Source organism: Elephas maximus, chromosome 21, assembly GCF_024166365.1.
Source record: "Elephas maximus indicus isolate mEleMax1 chromosome 21, mEleMax1 primary haplotype, whole genome shotgun sequence".
Lineage (NCBI taxonomy): Eukaryota > Metazoa > Chordata > Mammalia > Proboscidea > Elephantidae > Elephas > Elephas maximus.
The window spans coordinates 60,921,490-60,938,363 of record NC_064839.1 but is presented as its reverse complement, the minus strand read 5'-3'; the positions used below and the strand labels follow the sequence as shown (position 1 = coordinate 60,938,363).

General features: G+C 38.9%; 1 protein-coding gene across 1 annotated transcript in view; it reads right to left on the bottom strand.

Annotated features, from left to right (window-relative positions):
- Positions 1–544: 544 nt before the first annotated feature.
- The window catches only part of CPE (carboxypeptidase E), a 127,794-nt gene continuing 111,464 nt past the window's right edge, over positions 545–16,874 (bottom strand). The window contains exons 5-9 of the mRNA XM_049864906.1: positions 15,914–16,096; positions 12,705–12,844; positions 7,445–7,544; positions 3,834–3,952; positions 545–1,366 (exon numbers count right to left, since the gene is read on the bottom strand). Of these exons, the coding sequence (XP_049720863.1) occupies positions 1,268–1,366; positions 3,834–3,952; positions 7,445–7,544; positions 12,705–12,844; positions 15,914–16,096 (641 nt within the window). The 3' untranslated portion in view covers positions 545–1,267. The remainder of the gene's footprint in view (positions 1,367–3,833; positions 3,953–7,444; positions 7,545–12,704; positions 12,845–15,913; positions 16,097–16,874) is intronic.

Here is a 16,874-nt window from a genome sequence, read left to right as displayed (position 1 = left end):
ATTAGTATTTTTTTTTTTTTTAGTATAGCAGTTAGCACTATTTTAGCAAATACCTGTACCTGGAACATTGATCACCCTCCACCAGCACCACCAGTACGCACACACGCACACACACACATCTACACCTAGTTACTCTGCATCACTCACTCCTACTCATACTTTAGGTCTGGGGTTATATTCACATTCATTAATAAGAGGCCATTCCTGACCCACCTCATCCAGTATAAGTTACTTGTCTGTCATTCTTTCCCTCAGCACATTATTCTTTCTTGCCTTTCCATTCATCACAATGCGTAACTACATATTAATTTGTATGCATATTTATTTAAAGCCTGTGTCCACAGCTGGTCCATAAGCACATGGAATGATAATCTTTTCTCCACCATGATATACACAGAGCCTGCATAATGCACAGCATACAGCAGACAATTAATAAATTTTAAAATGTCAGAAATGGAGAAAGGAGAAACCACTATCAAGGGAATTTTTTTTTTTCATCCCAAGACCTCAACTCTAGACCAAAAATTATAGAGAATTAAAATACACAACATAGAGATTTTTTTTTTCACCTTTATTCATTTAGAATGCGATTCTGGGCCAATCAGCAACCAAGAGAAAGCCCTAAATCTTGAAGTAGTGTTAACAGGCTGAATAATATAACTGCGTTGTCCCTCTATGTACATGTAAGACATCAATTTCCATTCCTTTCATAAAACTTCCTGGTAAACATTTATGCTTTCTTCCTATCAAAAACGCATTAACAGGGTCATGCTTATATAGTTAATCAGCACAAGAGACAAATAACAATTTATACTGAACTATTTAAGCTTTGCAGTACAGTGCCCACAACCTTAAGCTGAATGTATTGATCTGTTCAGCAGCATTCATTATGTAACATTACCACCAATTATAATTAGAATGACTTCACTAATTTTTAAAACTAGAGTTACTCAAGAAGTTCTTTATTGTAAATAACATGTGGAATATTGCATTTAATTCAAGCTGGCAAGATCACTTACAACTTTTCTACAGTCCTTGCATAATACATGTAGGAAAATGAATGTTATATATGAGAATAAAATAGATCACATCCTTATATTTTTACTTAACAGTCTAATTATGTATTTAAAGTAATGCTGATTAATACTTAATGATGAAAAATAAATCAATGTTAAATAGTAACTGCACAAAACCTAGAAGAAAATGGCCATATTACATCATAATAGGCTATATATGATAGAGTGAAAGCAGCTGATTAGAAGTCTTTTTAGAAATTTAAAGTTTCTGACATCATTTTCCACCATTCCATCAATTCTTCCTTCTCTTCTTCTTTCCTTTCAGAAAATGACTCCAGTTCAAAATCAACCTAAAAGAGAAAAATCAAGAAAATATTATCAAACTTCACGTGTACTTGTAAAATGGAAATTAAAAAAAAAAGAGCAATTTTAAAGTTTATAGAATAGCCTCAATTCAGTCACCTGAAATAAAGTAGACCCTAAAAAAATCTCTAGTGATAGACAAAAAAGACACTTCCAGAAGGGAAAAAAGAAAAAAATCAAAAGCCAGTATGCTTGAATTGTGCTTTGATTTAATAGCTTTGTGAGAACATTGAAACCCAATTCCTATGCCCCAGTGTTTTTACCCCCAAAAAGATGTGAGATAATTATTTTTCCTGCTTTTGACTACTCATTGAGTTTCTCCCATCAACCTTGAGTTTTCTCTTAACAGATGGAAGAATATGGAAACCTCTAGTTCAGAGTTCTGGTATTCCAAACGACAGAATCTTGAATCTGTTAAAGAAACCGATAGAATCACTATTGTTGTTGTTAGGTGCCATCAAGTCGGCTCCAACTCATAGCAACCCTATTTACAAGAGAACAAAACACTGCCCCATCCTGCGCCCTCCTCATGATCATTGTTATGCTTGAGCCCGTTGTTGCAATCACGGTGTCCATCCATTTCTTTGAGAGTCTTCCTCTTTTTCACTGACCCTCTACTTTGCCAAGAATGATGTCCTTTTCCAGGACCTGGTCCCTCCTGATAACATGTCTGAAATGTGTGAGATGAAGTCTCACCATCCTCATTTCTAAGGAGCATTCTGCCTGTACTACTTCCAAGACAGATTTGTCCATTCTTTTGGCAGTCCATGGTATATTCAATACTCTTCACCAACACCATAATTCAAAGGTGTCAATTCTTCTTCAGTCTTCCTTATTCATTATCCAGCTTTCACATGCATAGGAGGCGATTGAAAAAACCATGGCTTGGGTCAGACACACCTTAGTCCTTAAAGTGACATCTTTGCTTTTTAACACTCTAAAGAGGTCTTTTGCAGCAGAATCACATACATCTCCAAACTACCATACAAGTCAGTGGCCCAGGAACTCAACTCTTCTTCTGTCTTTATCTTCTCTTTAACTTGTCTGTGGAGAATCTACACACTCCTGCATAAAACACTATTAAAAATATGTAGCCCCACCCCCACCCCCACACCAGTTCTCCTCAGGTCCTCTAGATATCTAGATAGCTTAGTCCCAATCCCAGATAAGAGTTCCTTGATTTGGCTAGTTGAACTCATGGTTATTTAGGGATGTGGTTACAACTCTCTACCAATTTTATGTAACACATGCTAGAATGCCTAAGGATCAAAATAGTTGAACTCTTTACAACCTGTTTCTGGAGCTACTTTTTGCCAGATTTCATTTGCCCAAATCTGCTGCCTGGCTTTAATACATACACAACCTAATGTAACACACATACAATCAAAATCGACCACCAGTTAAAAATTCAAGGCACCTCATTTGCAAAAATCAAGCATTTGTACTCCAAATTTTAGGTGCATAAACAAAAATACAATAAGTTCTTTTTAAATAAGACTTTCGATTGGAAACCCCGGAGGTCATTGCATGGTCCCAGTAATGTAATACAAAAATAGTAGTAAATCCTGCTCTAAGAGAAGTTTTGGTCTTATCACCATAACCTAGCTAGCAATATAAATGGGATCTACTTAAATTTAAGATGTGTTTTTTTGATAATGCCTTGCTTATAGTAGGCACTTAATAAATGTTTGGTTGATGCCTAAAATTAACTTGTAGGCATCATTTATTTCTTCAAATATTTATTAAATTTGACCCCACCAGCTGCTCCATGGGAGAAAAGGCCTAGTAATCTGGTTCCATAAATATTACAGCCTAGGAAACTCTATGGGGCAGTTCTACTCTGTTCCATAGGGTCACTAGGAGTCAGAATTGACTCCACAGCACACAGCAACAACAAAGGCACCATGCTAGGTGCTAGAGATAAAAAGATAAATGGTATACCATTTAGGTGAAATCAAGGTCAGTACACAAAAGTTTAAGTTTCATTTGATTTTTCTTGCTGGAGATCTCTTTAAAACCTGAAAAATGATGAATGTAAAGGCAAACCCACTGCTATAGAGTCAATTCCGATTCACAGTGACCCTAAAGGACAGAGTAGAATTGCCCCATAGGGCTTCCAAGGCTGTAATCTTTACAGAAGCAGACTGCCACGTCTTTGTCCTGCTGAGCAGCTAGTGGGTTCCAACCACTGACCTTGCAGTTAGCAGCTGGGCACTTAACTAGCCACCGTGCCACCAGGGCTTTACAGTGAGTGTCACTTACACTGAGTGTTAATGAATCATCCAGCGAGACCTTGGGAAAGCTACTTAACTTTCTTATGCCTCAGTTTTCTCATATGTTAAATGGAGATAATAACTTCATAGGGTTATTGTGAAGGTTAAATAGAAATCACTTAAATATGCCTGATACATGTTTAGTGCTTAAGAAATCTTAGCTATGGTTATGATTACTTACTCCAACAGCAGGGCTATAAGGAACTGCCACTTTCTTTGTTATTGCCAGATAGCCTGGAGCTGAGGCTGTAAGTTTATAGTTTCCAGGTGCAAGCAATCTCCAGTAGTCACCATCCTTTGCTATAGGAAAAGAGAACATCAAATCACAAGGCGCATATGTGACATGCGTAATTACGCCATCTACGAAATACCCACTATGCTTCAGTTCAACGTCTTTGAATCCCTATTTTAAAAGCAGATGGACATAGAATTTGATGAAACCCCAGTGAAGAGAGTGTGAAGCTCTTTCCACAGGCCCTCATTAGCTATTTCACAGATATCAATGTAACTTGTCTAATAAATCTTTTAAGATGGTGGATCTTCTAAGAATGTCTGAAGTGAGACAGGTGAAAAGATACACAAGGTGCCCAAGCAGTGAGGTCAGAGCATCTGGGCACCATGTTTGACTCTTGCCAGGCATCTTGCCAGGTCAACACTGGATGATCTTCACAGAGTCTAGCCCAAAGACAGCCTCATCAGAATTCCGGAGGCACTTGTTAGAAATTTAGATTTCTAAAGATCCAGATTACGTTGGTCTAGAGCACCTTTTAGAAACTGTATTTTCAACAAGTTCTCTAGAGAATTCTTAAGCAAAGTAGAGTGACCTTTCACTTTCTTTCACCCCTTACATATCCATGGTTCCCTCCCAATATGGATAAGATTCCATGGCCCACCATTGTAATCTCTCTCACACACAGGCCTTCAACTTACTTGCTCCTCTTCCCTTGTTGTAAGTGCCTGGCAATCGATTAATCCTGCCTAATTTCCAGTTCTCTTTCTGCTCTGAGCCTGACCCGTGCTGATCTGTCTCCAGTTCACAAACACCACCGCACACAGGCCATGGCGCTGCCCTGCCTTCCTTCTACATTTGCCTGGGCCATTTGCTCTCTCACTTTCCTGTATCAGTGCTTCTCAAACTTAAGTGCACAGCAACCACCTGGGGATCTTGGCAAAAACGCAGATTCTGATTTAATAGCTCTGGGGCGAAGCCTGAGAATCTGCATTTTCAACCACCTGCAAGGTGATGCCAAAGCTGCCAGTAGGGAGCCATGCTCCGAGTAGTGATTTCCTAGTGGAAAATTCACTCTTTTCTGCTTTTTTCTAATATGGGCTCTAACACATCTTCGACTCAGTTGATATTTTCTTTTTTAATTGTGAAAATAGAAACACTCAGAAAAAAAAAAAAAGCCTCCATCACCATATCTTCCAATCTACCTCTAGACCCCACATCTGTCTTCACCTAGTGCTTCCTTTATTTGCTTTATAGCAAAATTTCGGCAAAGACTTGCCAATATTCTCCGTCTTTAATGTCTCTCCTCCTATTCTCTATTGGTGTCACTACAATCGGATTCCCACCACTCCACTGAAATGAATTTTGCCAAGACCCTCCACACTACTAAATCCAATGATTTGCTCATAAGCTTCATCTTACTTGATACTTTTTATCAAGTGGTTTTATTTTTTGATACACTTTTCATTTGGCTTCCAGGACAATACACTTAGTTTTCTTTCTACCTTAGACTCTATTGCTAGTTCCTCCTTATTACCCTGCTCTTAAAAAGCAGCTGGAGTGCCCGAAAGCCCTCTCCTCAGACTGTTTTCCTTTCTATCTATATTTATTCCCTCAGTTAGATTTTCGTAAACTTTTCACATCATGGAATGTAGAGAAAATATCTGTATGGCGTGCTAGCATTAACAGATAGAAGAGGCTTCTTGTGTTCAGTGGGGACCAAGGTCTGGGTTTATCTTCAGGAGTCCTTTCCCTGAGGGCTAAAGGGAGCAATAACTTGGCACAGATTCTATATATTGGTTTGGAAGGTCTACTGGCACTTAGTAGGTTGTTGATAAATATTTGTTCAATGAATGAATAAATAGAGTCTTACTGTTTGTATCTATAAATTTTTTATGGAAATTTCATATTAATAGAATCACATAATATGTAGTTTTATTGTGTCTGGCTTCTTTCACTTAACATAATATTTTTTATTGTGCTTTAAGTGAAGGTTTACAGATTAATTTCTTATTAAACAATTAATACACATATTGTTTTGTAACATTGGTTGCCAACCCCATGACATTTCAACACTCTCCCCTTCTCAAACTTGGGTTTGCCATTTCCATTCATCCAGTTTCCCTGTCCACTCCTGCCTTCTCGTCCATGTCCCTGGGCTGGTGTGCCCATTTAGTCTCATATACATGGTTGAGTTATGTGTATTATTTTTTGTTTTGTGGGTCTGTCTAATCATTGGCTGAGGAGTGAACTGAATAAATGGAGTTTTAGAGCACAGACATTAAGGATAAAAAATATCCAAGCTGTAGATATGGAGGTTAAGAAACAGTAGTGGTCTGGGAAATAAGTAAACCTTTCATGGGTGAACATATTTTTGGGGAGATGGGGGATTTGTGGGTGATGCCATGTTTTTTCACTAATGGAATGGATACACACAGTTTGTTGGTTGTTTTTATTATTGGAAAAAATGGGGTGCCAATTGCAAGTGGGCTATATCGGTACCATGTTCCATGAAGCACATCGTAAATGCAGTACATATTGACGCCATGGCTGGGGAAGTTCATCACACTTCCTGATTACACATGAGCCATAAACTCTCTTACTCAACTTTCCAAAAATACACATGAAAAATACTAAATAAACATTGCACTTGCCGCACATAAAATTGTTATCACTTTGATTTAATCACTTTGATTTAGAGTGGGCCATATCAGTGCCATGTTCCATGAAGGACATCCTATGGCCCAGGAAGTACAGAAAATGTGAGTGGTAGGTTTATTTACTAGTAACCATTAAAAGGTTAAAGGTTAATTGAGTACACGGTCTAAAAAAATGTAAAAAGTTTATAGCTAAAAACATATTGTTATTGTTGAAGAGACCCTAACAAGTGACAGTTAAATTAAAGTGAACTAGATGTATGTTTATTGATAGTGGATGAATTTGCCAGGAAAACATGTCATTATGCCCTAGCTGAGAAAATGGAGATAGGACTTTAAACCTAGAAATAACTAACATCACACTTCAATCCTGTCCTATCCTGTGCAATCTTGAATAAGCCATTTAACCTCTCTGATCTTCAGTTTCTTCATGAATAAAAAGAGGATTTACTAAATGGCTTAAATGAGGAAATGCATGAAAAATTCTAAACACACATCTCTTCTACTCCTTTCAGATCTCTCTGGCTGCCCACCAATTCACAGCTCGTTAGCACTTCTATAGAGAGACTAGAACAACACTGATATTTTAACTAATTTTCCTTTGCCTGAAGAACAACAACTAGCGCTGTAGGGCACCGTCTCGCTGTTATGAAGTGAGATCGCTGAGGAAAGGGCGCCATCTGCTGTATGTGATTTCCAAACGCAGCCGCAATCCTGAGTTTAACTCCACCTGACTCGCTCTCACAAAAACTTAACTAGATCAAAGCTGGGGGAGCGACGTGTAATGAGATATAAGGCATTTAATGGCTTTCCTTAGAATATTGTAATGGTTATAATTATGATAATAAGTAATTATGTTCTTGTGTGTAACGCCGGAACCTTCAGACCATGGCAAAGAATACCCACCGGATGTAACATCATGGTCTATTCCTTCCACGGAGATGGTTGCGTTGGCAATTGGGTTACCTCGAAGGTCCCGGATAAACCCCTTAACTCCTCGGTGTATCTGCGGTCAAGAGCATCCACAAAGTTGGTATTAAGAAACGACCTAAAAATATGTTTCATATCAAGGCTCTCCTTATTTTCTAGCAAAATACTGCAGATTTCCACTGTTCAAGGATCATAACATGCCAGAAGGCCACTGAATATTTTTTGCATATTTAGCTTTTCCTCAGTAATGGACAAACGAGAAGTAGCCTCTGAGAAGTGTTCTGAGTCAAAGAATCTGAAGTAGCTTTCAAACCATTAAAAAAAAAAAAAAAAAAAACTCATTTATTTATAAAGTTCTAGTCTTCAACACATTTTATTACTTCCTCTTTTAAATTTAGTTGCCTGTGTGTACGTTATGTGACCACTGTCAGTTAACAAGAAAATTACATTACAGCCCTTTAGGACTGTGCATTCTGAATAAAAGACTATATCCTCTGATTACTTCTGCATTTCAGCTCCGTGGCGATATTATTTTGACTGAAAGTAAATGGCATGAAAGATCAGCAACTCACAACTCAAAATTGGATACTGATTTAGAGAGAGAAAGGAAGTGTTGCTAATTAAGAATACCAAAAACAAAACAAAATCCTTTGACGTCGAGTTGATTCTGACTCAAAGGGATCCTATAGGACAGAGCAGAGCTACCGCGAAGGGCTTCCAAGGAGCGGCTGGTGGATTTGAACTGCCAGCCTTTTGGTTAGCAGCCAAGCTCTTAACCACTGCGTCACCAGGGCTCCACTGAGAATAATCCCCCTGAGTTAAGTTGTGGTCATCAATAAGTATTGCAATGCAAACTAAGAAAAAGAAAAAAAAAAGGTTTTTTCCTTTATTTTGAAACTGTAACGCAAGTGGGTTAACATGTTCGAAATGACAGTCTATTTCAGTCTGACCTTGCTCAGATTAAAAAGCTCAGTACTACTTCCAGAATATCAAATGGCATTTCATTAAGTTTGCTTAACAAAACATGCCCTAAATTCCCAAATGCTCGGGTTGCTCCCCCCCACCACAGAAAATAGATTTTCTTTTGCTACTGATGATATTTGAATATTTCCCCTTTATCATCAGACAATATATTTTACACTGGTATAATGTTTTAACAAAGAGATGTCCCCGATTACCAGCCAAAACACTTGTATTTGTTATTTTTGTTTAAAAAAATAACTAAACCTCTAAAACCCTATAAAAATAACACGTAATTCTTTTTTTTTAAAGGCAGTTTGCAAATAGTAAAGAGGTATTTATGTTGTCAATAATAACGAATTATAATTTTATTGGCAACTAGTATAGTGGAGAAAGAGTAAATACACTTAAAATCTTTGTTGTTGTTGTTGTTACGTGCCATCTAGTTGGTCCAACTCACAGAGGCCCTATGTGCCGCAGAATGAAACCCTGCGCCACCCTCATAATCATTGCTGTGTTTGAGCCCATTGTTGCAGCCACTGTGTCAATTCATCTCACTGGGGGGGTCTTCCTCTTTTTTGCTGACCTTCTGCTTTACCAAGTATGATGTCCTTTTCCAGGGACTGATCCCTCCTGATGGAAACGCTGGTGGCATAGTGGTTAAGTGGTACCGCTGCTAACCAAAAGGTGGGCAGTTTGAATCCGCCAGGCGCTCCTTGGGGAAACTCTACGGGGCAGTTTTGCCCTGTCCTATAGGGTTGCTATGAGTCGGAATCGACTCGACGGCAGTAGGTTTTTTGGCTTTGGTCCCTCCTGATAACATGCCCAAAGTATGTGCGACAAAGTCTCTCCATCCTCGCTCCTCTTTGACTTATTCCCAATATTTTATCTATGAATTAGCCAACCAAAATTAAAAGATACTGATATTTAGCCACTGGAAACATGAAAAGCTGACTTCCCAAATAAAGTTTACTTGGTGAGAGAAAGGCTGCAGATCAGAGTAATTTTGGAGAGAGAGAGAGAGGAGGAGGAGGAGGGATACACACATGTATCCTGGAGTAGAAAGCCAGAGATAAAGTAGAAATTTTAAAATCCTTAACATGAGGACTGTTCAGAGTAATTTAGAAAGATCTTGGCTTGAAAAATAGGACTTACTTATACATAAGTCCTTTATCTACAGGCACTATATAGTCCTGATATAATTCACATGATAAATCTTAAAGAAATGAAAGTTTAAAATTTCCCCATCATTGGAAAATAAGTCAATCACTACAAAAACATACAATTTGCCTGTATTAGGCACAAATACATCCAGTTAATATTCATGACTTTACTCTTCTGTGCTTCTCAAACTTAAGGCAGACTACAGTACGCAGTTTAGCAAAAAATACAAGTAAATATTTATCTCCTCTATGTCAATTTTGTAACTCGACGTCTCTGTTTGAAAGATTTTTTGGTTTTTTTTTACTGTAGTAATAAATCTCAATAGAACTGTTCTGACAAACAATCCCATATGTATGCAGATTGGAAAACACTGCCACTTTATGACATCTGCAAGCAAAATTATAGACATTCGAATTTCGCTCGTGACTGGAGAAGCTGTTTTACTTCACTTCTCCCTCCTGTAATGATCTCTCCCCAGATTCCAAGACATTTCAATCAACCCTGGCAAAAAAAAAAAAAAAAAGCATCAAAGAGATTCTCCCTTGTTGCTAGGACTGTTTCTATCAGCAGTGCTCAAGCCCTCATGGAGTTAACTGTCACTCAGGAAGTTTGCTGAAAATGGAGATTCTTAAGTCCTGCGCCACAGGGAATGTGATTCAGTGGTGGGGCAGGGGACTGCTTTTTTATCACGAACTCTAGATGATTCTGATGCAGGTACCCATGAAACATTCTTTAAGAAACACTTGACTGTTCTTCTGAAGCTATCCTGAGTGGGAGGCTCTTCTCCTTAGCAAACTATCTACCCTCATTAACTACAATTCTACTTCCAGCAAACATCTTTTTAAAACTCCGTGAGAGATTTCCTCTCAACAAAGTACGGAATTAGATCTCCTAATCACCTATTTTCCATGAGTTGTAAACTAGTCCGCATGTTTTTCAGGCCCAGGTGTTCAGTTCCTAATCAGCGCTATGCTGTTTCATGATCAAGAAAACAATTACAACACAGAACTTCTGGCAGGCTTCATCAATCTTTCATCAACCTTTCATTCCATAAATTGGAATGTTCTTTAAGGCAAGTGTTAGAAGCTCGTTATAAATACCACTGTAGATGCTTCCACACGGCTTGCACAACACTGATGCCATAATCAGGGTGGGTCATGCGGTTCTGTGGACCGATCCAATTCCCATTCCAAGTGGCATAAAACAGGGCCAATGACCTGGTCCCTCTTCTTTTACCTTCTTTCTATATAAATCAATGTAACTATTAGATGCGCTGGGTGCATATTCATTTGCCAGGACAAATATGACAAACATTTTCTTCTTTCCTGATGGCATGTATTTGTGTTATATTTTGTTTTATACTGTCTTTGGGTTTTTTATTTTTTTCTCAAAAACTAAGATTAGACGTAAGCAACAGCTGAACTTGTTTTTTTTACTGTTGATTAGAGTGATGACCTTATGGCCTCAACTATCGTAAATCTCATAGTGTAACTCCAGGAAGACTTTTCTGAACTCCCACAACTGCGTTGGGGCCCTTCTGTGTACCACAATTGCTCCTTGTAGTTAGCCCTTGTATTAACATTGACCATCCTCCCTTATGATTGGATATTCATGCTTCTGAACCCCAACTAACATGGAGTCTTCTTGAGGGCAGTCAGTAGCCCCAGTGCCTTTCATGGTGCTTGATGCATGGAAATAGCTCAATAAATTTTTGTTTAAAAAAATTGAAATAAAATTAAAATCATTGTATTAAGAAGGCATTCTTTGATATCTAACTGGTTGTTGTTGTTGTTAGTTGCCGTTAAGTCGACTGCAACTCATGGCGACCCTGCATGTGCTTCACGGGGTTTTCAAGGCTGTGACCTTTTGGAAGCAGATCACCAGGCTTGTCTTCCAAGGCACCTCTGGGTGGGTTTAAACCACCAAACTTCAACTGGTAGTCAAGGGTTTAACCATTTGAGAACACCATTGGTTACTTAACCATTTAAGTAACCCCATCTTACTTCCTCTGGAAAGTCCCTAGGAAAATAATAAGTGCACAGTAAGTGGAGCAAACACTTTGCACTGGACTACTAACAGAAAGATTGGTGGTTCAAACCCACCCAGTGGTTCCGTGGAAGAAAGGCCTTGAAATCTGCTTCCATAAAGATTACAGCCAAGAAAACCCTGTGGAACAGTCTTACTCTGTAACACATACAGTCACCATGAGTTGGAATCCACTCAATGGCAATGGACTTTGTTGTTGCTTTTAAATGTAACTATCAAACCCTGGTGGTGTAGTGGTTAAGAGCTACAGCTGTTAACCAAAAGGTTGACAGTTTGAATCCACGAGGAGCTCCTTAGAAGCCCTATGATCAGAATCAACTCAATGGCAATGGAGTTTTTTTTGGTTTATCATTATTATTACCTGGGATCCAGCTGAGGCTAGGGTGAGACAAGTGAGGCATCAAAGGCACAAAAATTAAGGAGGCATTCACTCTCAGGATTGTGTAGGCAGGACTTCAAACTGCTTCACTTCAGTTCAACTGCCTGCTGAGAATTTTAATTTTCACCCAGATGTACTTAATCAGAATCTACAGTTTAACAAGATCCCCAGGAGATTCTTATGTATACATAAGAATCTGAGAGATTTATACATAAGAATCACTCTGGGATCATGTTAAACTTTAGATTCTGATTCAGTATATCTGGGGTAGAAATGCAAATTATCAGCAGGGGGTCAAACCAGAATGAACCAGTCTGAAGCCCTCCATGCAGGTGCAGGACCAGCACCTGAGAATAAATGCCTCACTTATCTCACCCTAGTTCTGGTCCTGTGATGCCTAATAGGCCCAGGGTGGTCTTTGCTTAGAACAAGATGAATGAAAACAAGATTCCACCCCATTTCCTCACAACTCTCCAACTTAATCAGTTCTCAGTGAATCTTTGTGAACCACAACACCTATGACAAATGAAAACCTAACTGAACCACTGCTAACATCTGTTTTCCAAATGTGACATTCTCACACGGTGTCAGATGGATCCACCTGGACTAGACTCCTCTCTGCAGACCATCGTACACCAGTTTTAAATGCTCTTAAATCTCCCATTTTCTGCTGGAGACTGTGTTTACCTGCTCCAGGTAGCTAATGAGGGCATTTTTGTTGTCCTCCCAGTAGCTCTTCAGAGTCTCTTCAGGTGGGAACTTTTCACAGCTAAGTTCCACAGTGATCTCAAAACAGTTGCTGCTGAGGTAATTGAAGTCTTGCATTCCTGCCAAAGCACCAAAGGGAAAATCAAAATGCGCACGTGGTGACTAAGACTCTACATGGCCCACTCTACTGAACTGAACACCAAGTGAACGAGCAAAAACCAACCAAGTACATTTTGGGAAGCCTGTGGGAAACCACAAGAGTCCCTGGGTAATGTTAGTGGTTAACATGATCAGCTGCTAACCAAAAGATTGGAAGTTCGAATCCACCCGGAGGCAAAAGAAAGAAAGGCCTTGTGTTCTACTTCTGAAAAATCACCCACTGAAAACCCTGTGGATCACAGTTCTACTCTGACAAGCATGGGGTCAGGAGTCAATTCAGGAGTAACTGATTTTGGTTGGTGGGAATCACCTACCATAGGTATTCAACAACATGCTTGGGAGATTGTTATTACCATAAAATCTCAAACTCTCTCAGGTTCTTAAGCAATCATTTAACTTAATGCATTGCTGCTGTAATGTCCTAAAAGCAACCATCAGCCAAGTTCCACGTTGCTAGAATGGGATTCAAGGAAGACAATGAGGTAGAGAATCAATCCCTATTGACCTAGTAAAGAGATGCACATTCCTTTAAGCCAATCCTGCTATCACAGAAGAACTTTAAGAGTTATGTGAGATGACCTGACATGCTATTTTGTTCCTTAAGGTCAACCGATACCACAATTTATCTCTGAGAGGTTGGGAGTTTGTTAATACATTAAAAAAAAAAAATTGCCATCAAGTTGATTCCAACTCATAGCAACTCTATAGGACAGAGTAGAACTGCCCCCATAGGGTTTCCAAGTGTGTAAATGCTTACGGAAGCAGACTGCCACATCTTTCTCCCTCAGAGCAGCTCATGGGTTAGAATCACTGATCTTTCGGTTAGCAGCCGAGCGCTTAACCATGTATTAATTCAACAAACTACTGAGTGTCTACTATGTGCAAGGCGCGGTGCTAGCAATACTTTAAATTGCACCAAAGAGAAGATTCTGCGTCCAGAACAATTTTTATTTGAATCTGATTCATATTAGTAGTGGATGTTGTTGTTGCCTTCACTAGAATGTTTTATGGAGCCATTTCTCAATTGCTGTGTTGGCTGCCAAGAATTTAAGATATCCACTTTTAATGGAAAATTGTTGATAGCTTGGGAGGTTACCCTCCACCCTCCAACTCCAACTTCTCTGAGGCAGCCTACAGTTAAAGACTGACTGATATGGCCCCGCCAAAGGCTGGTCCCCTTGCCTCAAGGGGGGACATTCCTGCCTGTGATTTATGCACTAGGCCCTCCACCCAAGGGCTCAGGCCAAGGCTAGACTTTAACTGAGACCACTTCCTTATTCATCACTACACTCTAATCTACTCAGTTTCCGTCCCTTCCTTAAAGGTTTTTCCTAAAGAGCACTACCTCAGTAAGTCTTTGTCTCAGGTTCTGCGTCCAGGAAATGCAACCTAAGACAATAATTTTACTCATTTCCTAAATAGCTAAAGACACTCAAAGCTTGCTTTGTTTGATTATCGTGGGATATAATCATTGACTAAGATGAATAGTGTTATTATTATTATTTTACTGATATAAGTTACTTGATACTCTGGAGACAATCTTTGTGCACGAAAGATTAGTCAAAAAAAATTACTAAAGTTTTTATATAAAGTACGAAATTTCACCCTACATAATTTTTTTGGCATAGTTTAAATCCTAAATTTGACACCTAGACCTTATTTCTCAAGCTATATAAATCAAACCCATTGCTGTTGAGTTGATTTTGACTCACAGCGACCCCGTAGGACAGAGTAGAACTGCCCCGTACGGTTTCCAAGGCTGTAATCTTCACAGAAGCAGACTGCCACGTCTTTCTCCTGCAGCGCGGCTGGTGGGTTCCAACGGCTGATCTTTCAGTTGGTAGCCCAGTGCTTAACCACTGAGCCACCAGGGCTCCTCTCTCAAGCTATAGGGGGAGAAAAAAAGTACTAAATCTGATCTAGCCAAATGAAAAAATCAAAATTGACAGAGAAAGAGACATGTGTCAGGAAGACTATTTTTCTCAGCTCATAATTCAGCATATTAAACAAACCAAAACTCTTAATTAGCTAGTGCAGCCATTGCTCTAACTCCCTATTTCATTTCCAGATGGGCTATTTAAAAAAAAAAAAAAAAATTGTCCTTCAGCAAAGAGAAAATAAAAAAACAAAAACATTTCACTATGTCTACATTTCATTCTTCCACCCTGGCAGAAGGCAGTATTACTCTACAACTACTAGTGGCCTAAGAGCTCTGTAAAGTCCATGTTGGGGCAGAGGAAGCCAAGAGAGCGGCCAAGGGTGTCTAGGATGGTGCTTCCTTCAGCTGCCATCCTGCTTATATGGCTTTCTCCTTTTTCAGACTCCAGAAATGGTGAGGAGCTTCTCGATCTAATACTGCCTATTAGTGAATATAAACTAAAAATTCTACTTCAAATAGTCCCTATTATCCCACTATTTTAAAAAAGGTATATCAACCAGAATATGCCAAAGGCCAAAGCATGTCTTCTAAAATGTACATTGTCTGGTAGTAAAAGCATGGCTAACATACAATAAAGAGGCTTAGTTTTATTCCCTAAAGCCAGAATCTGAAACCCAGGACAGTTACTAATATTCAATTTCTATCTACCCAGTGGGGACCCCAGTAGCACAGTGGTTAAGAACTACAGCATGCTACAGCTGCTGCCCAAAAGGTGGGCAGTTCAAATCCACGAACCTGCTCCATGGAAACCCTATGGAGTAGTTCTACTCTGACCTATAGGGCCTCTATGAGTCAGAATCAACTCAATGGCAATGGGTTTTTTGTTTTTGTTTTTATTTTTGTTTCTCAATGAGTGTCTTCAGTTCTCTCCCTATATCTCTTTAGTTAGCATTGATTAAAAAATCCGCAATAAAAATAAAACTATGTGTGGTAATCACTCAGGTAGAAAACTAATGGATGAACTATAGGTTCAATCTATTTCTTAACGATTTAAGAGGATTAAAGATTCCCTAAATGTAAGTTACTCTCTAGATCTAAATGGTAATTTTACAGCACTACTACACTATCAGAGAGAGAAATGGACACTCACCGCCAGGTACACTGTACCAAGCACCACCATTGGTCGTCCCATCTACAAAGCTGCTGTCATCATCATTCTTGCGGCATGGAGGACGATTGGGGTCAGACATCGCTGGGTTAAAAGAAGAGTATGCTCGAGCCAAGCTTCGGAAAATAGCATCATCTGGGCAGGAGCTGTATTCGTGAGCACTACCTAGAAAATAAACCCACCAAGAGAAAAGAAATTGACTCAGACCAAGCAGCACTGCGTGTTTTCTGAATCAGGATTCAGTTTTGAGCTCTTGCTTACATATTTTTTAGTTGCATCTCTGTGGGACAGGGGTGAAGGTTTAAGTACCCAACAACTTCATTTAGTTTTTAGGTGAAATAACTGCCATTTCTAATGGAAGTGAAAATAAGGTAGAATACACATTCCATCTGTGAATTTAAAGATTGACAAGAAGAGGTTATAAGCTGTGGTACAATGGAGCTGGACAGACAGCAAGGAGTTTCCCACTGTTAACCTTCTAATTAAGAAGATACACTTGTACCAACCCCATAGCCACTATGAACTGCTCTCATACTTGTCAGTATCTGATTCGAGAATTTTTTTAGAAGCCCCAATTGGTGTTATGGAAATAAATCATATATATTTTAATACAAGGCACCCTTATTCATATATTATAGAATATGCCAGGACTACAAGTTTCCCAGCTACTGAAAAAACACTAAAAATCTAAATTAAAAAAAAAGAAATCTTTAAATTTATTTAACTATTGTTTCACCAAAGACTTTCTTCAAAAATCAAAGTTTGCCATAAAATCTAAAATGATCATCCTTGTGTTTACAAAGTGCTGACTCTTCAAAGATCCCTGAGAATGGATCCAAAGGAGGCAGTTTCTTGGAGCAAAAAAATTAAGTTGAAAAAACCCATCTGGCTAAAATTTGCCTCACCTGACCTTAATTAAAATTAGAGAAAGCCCAGCACTGTT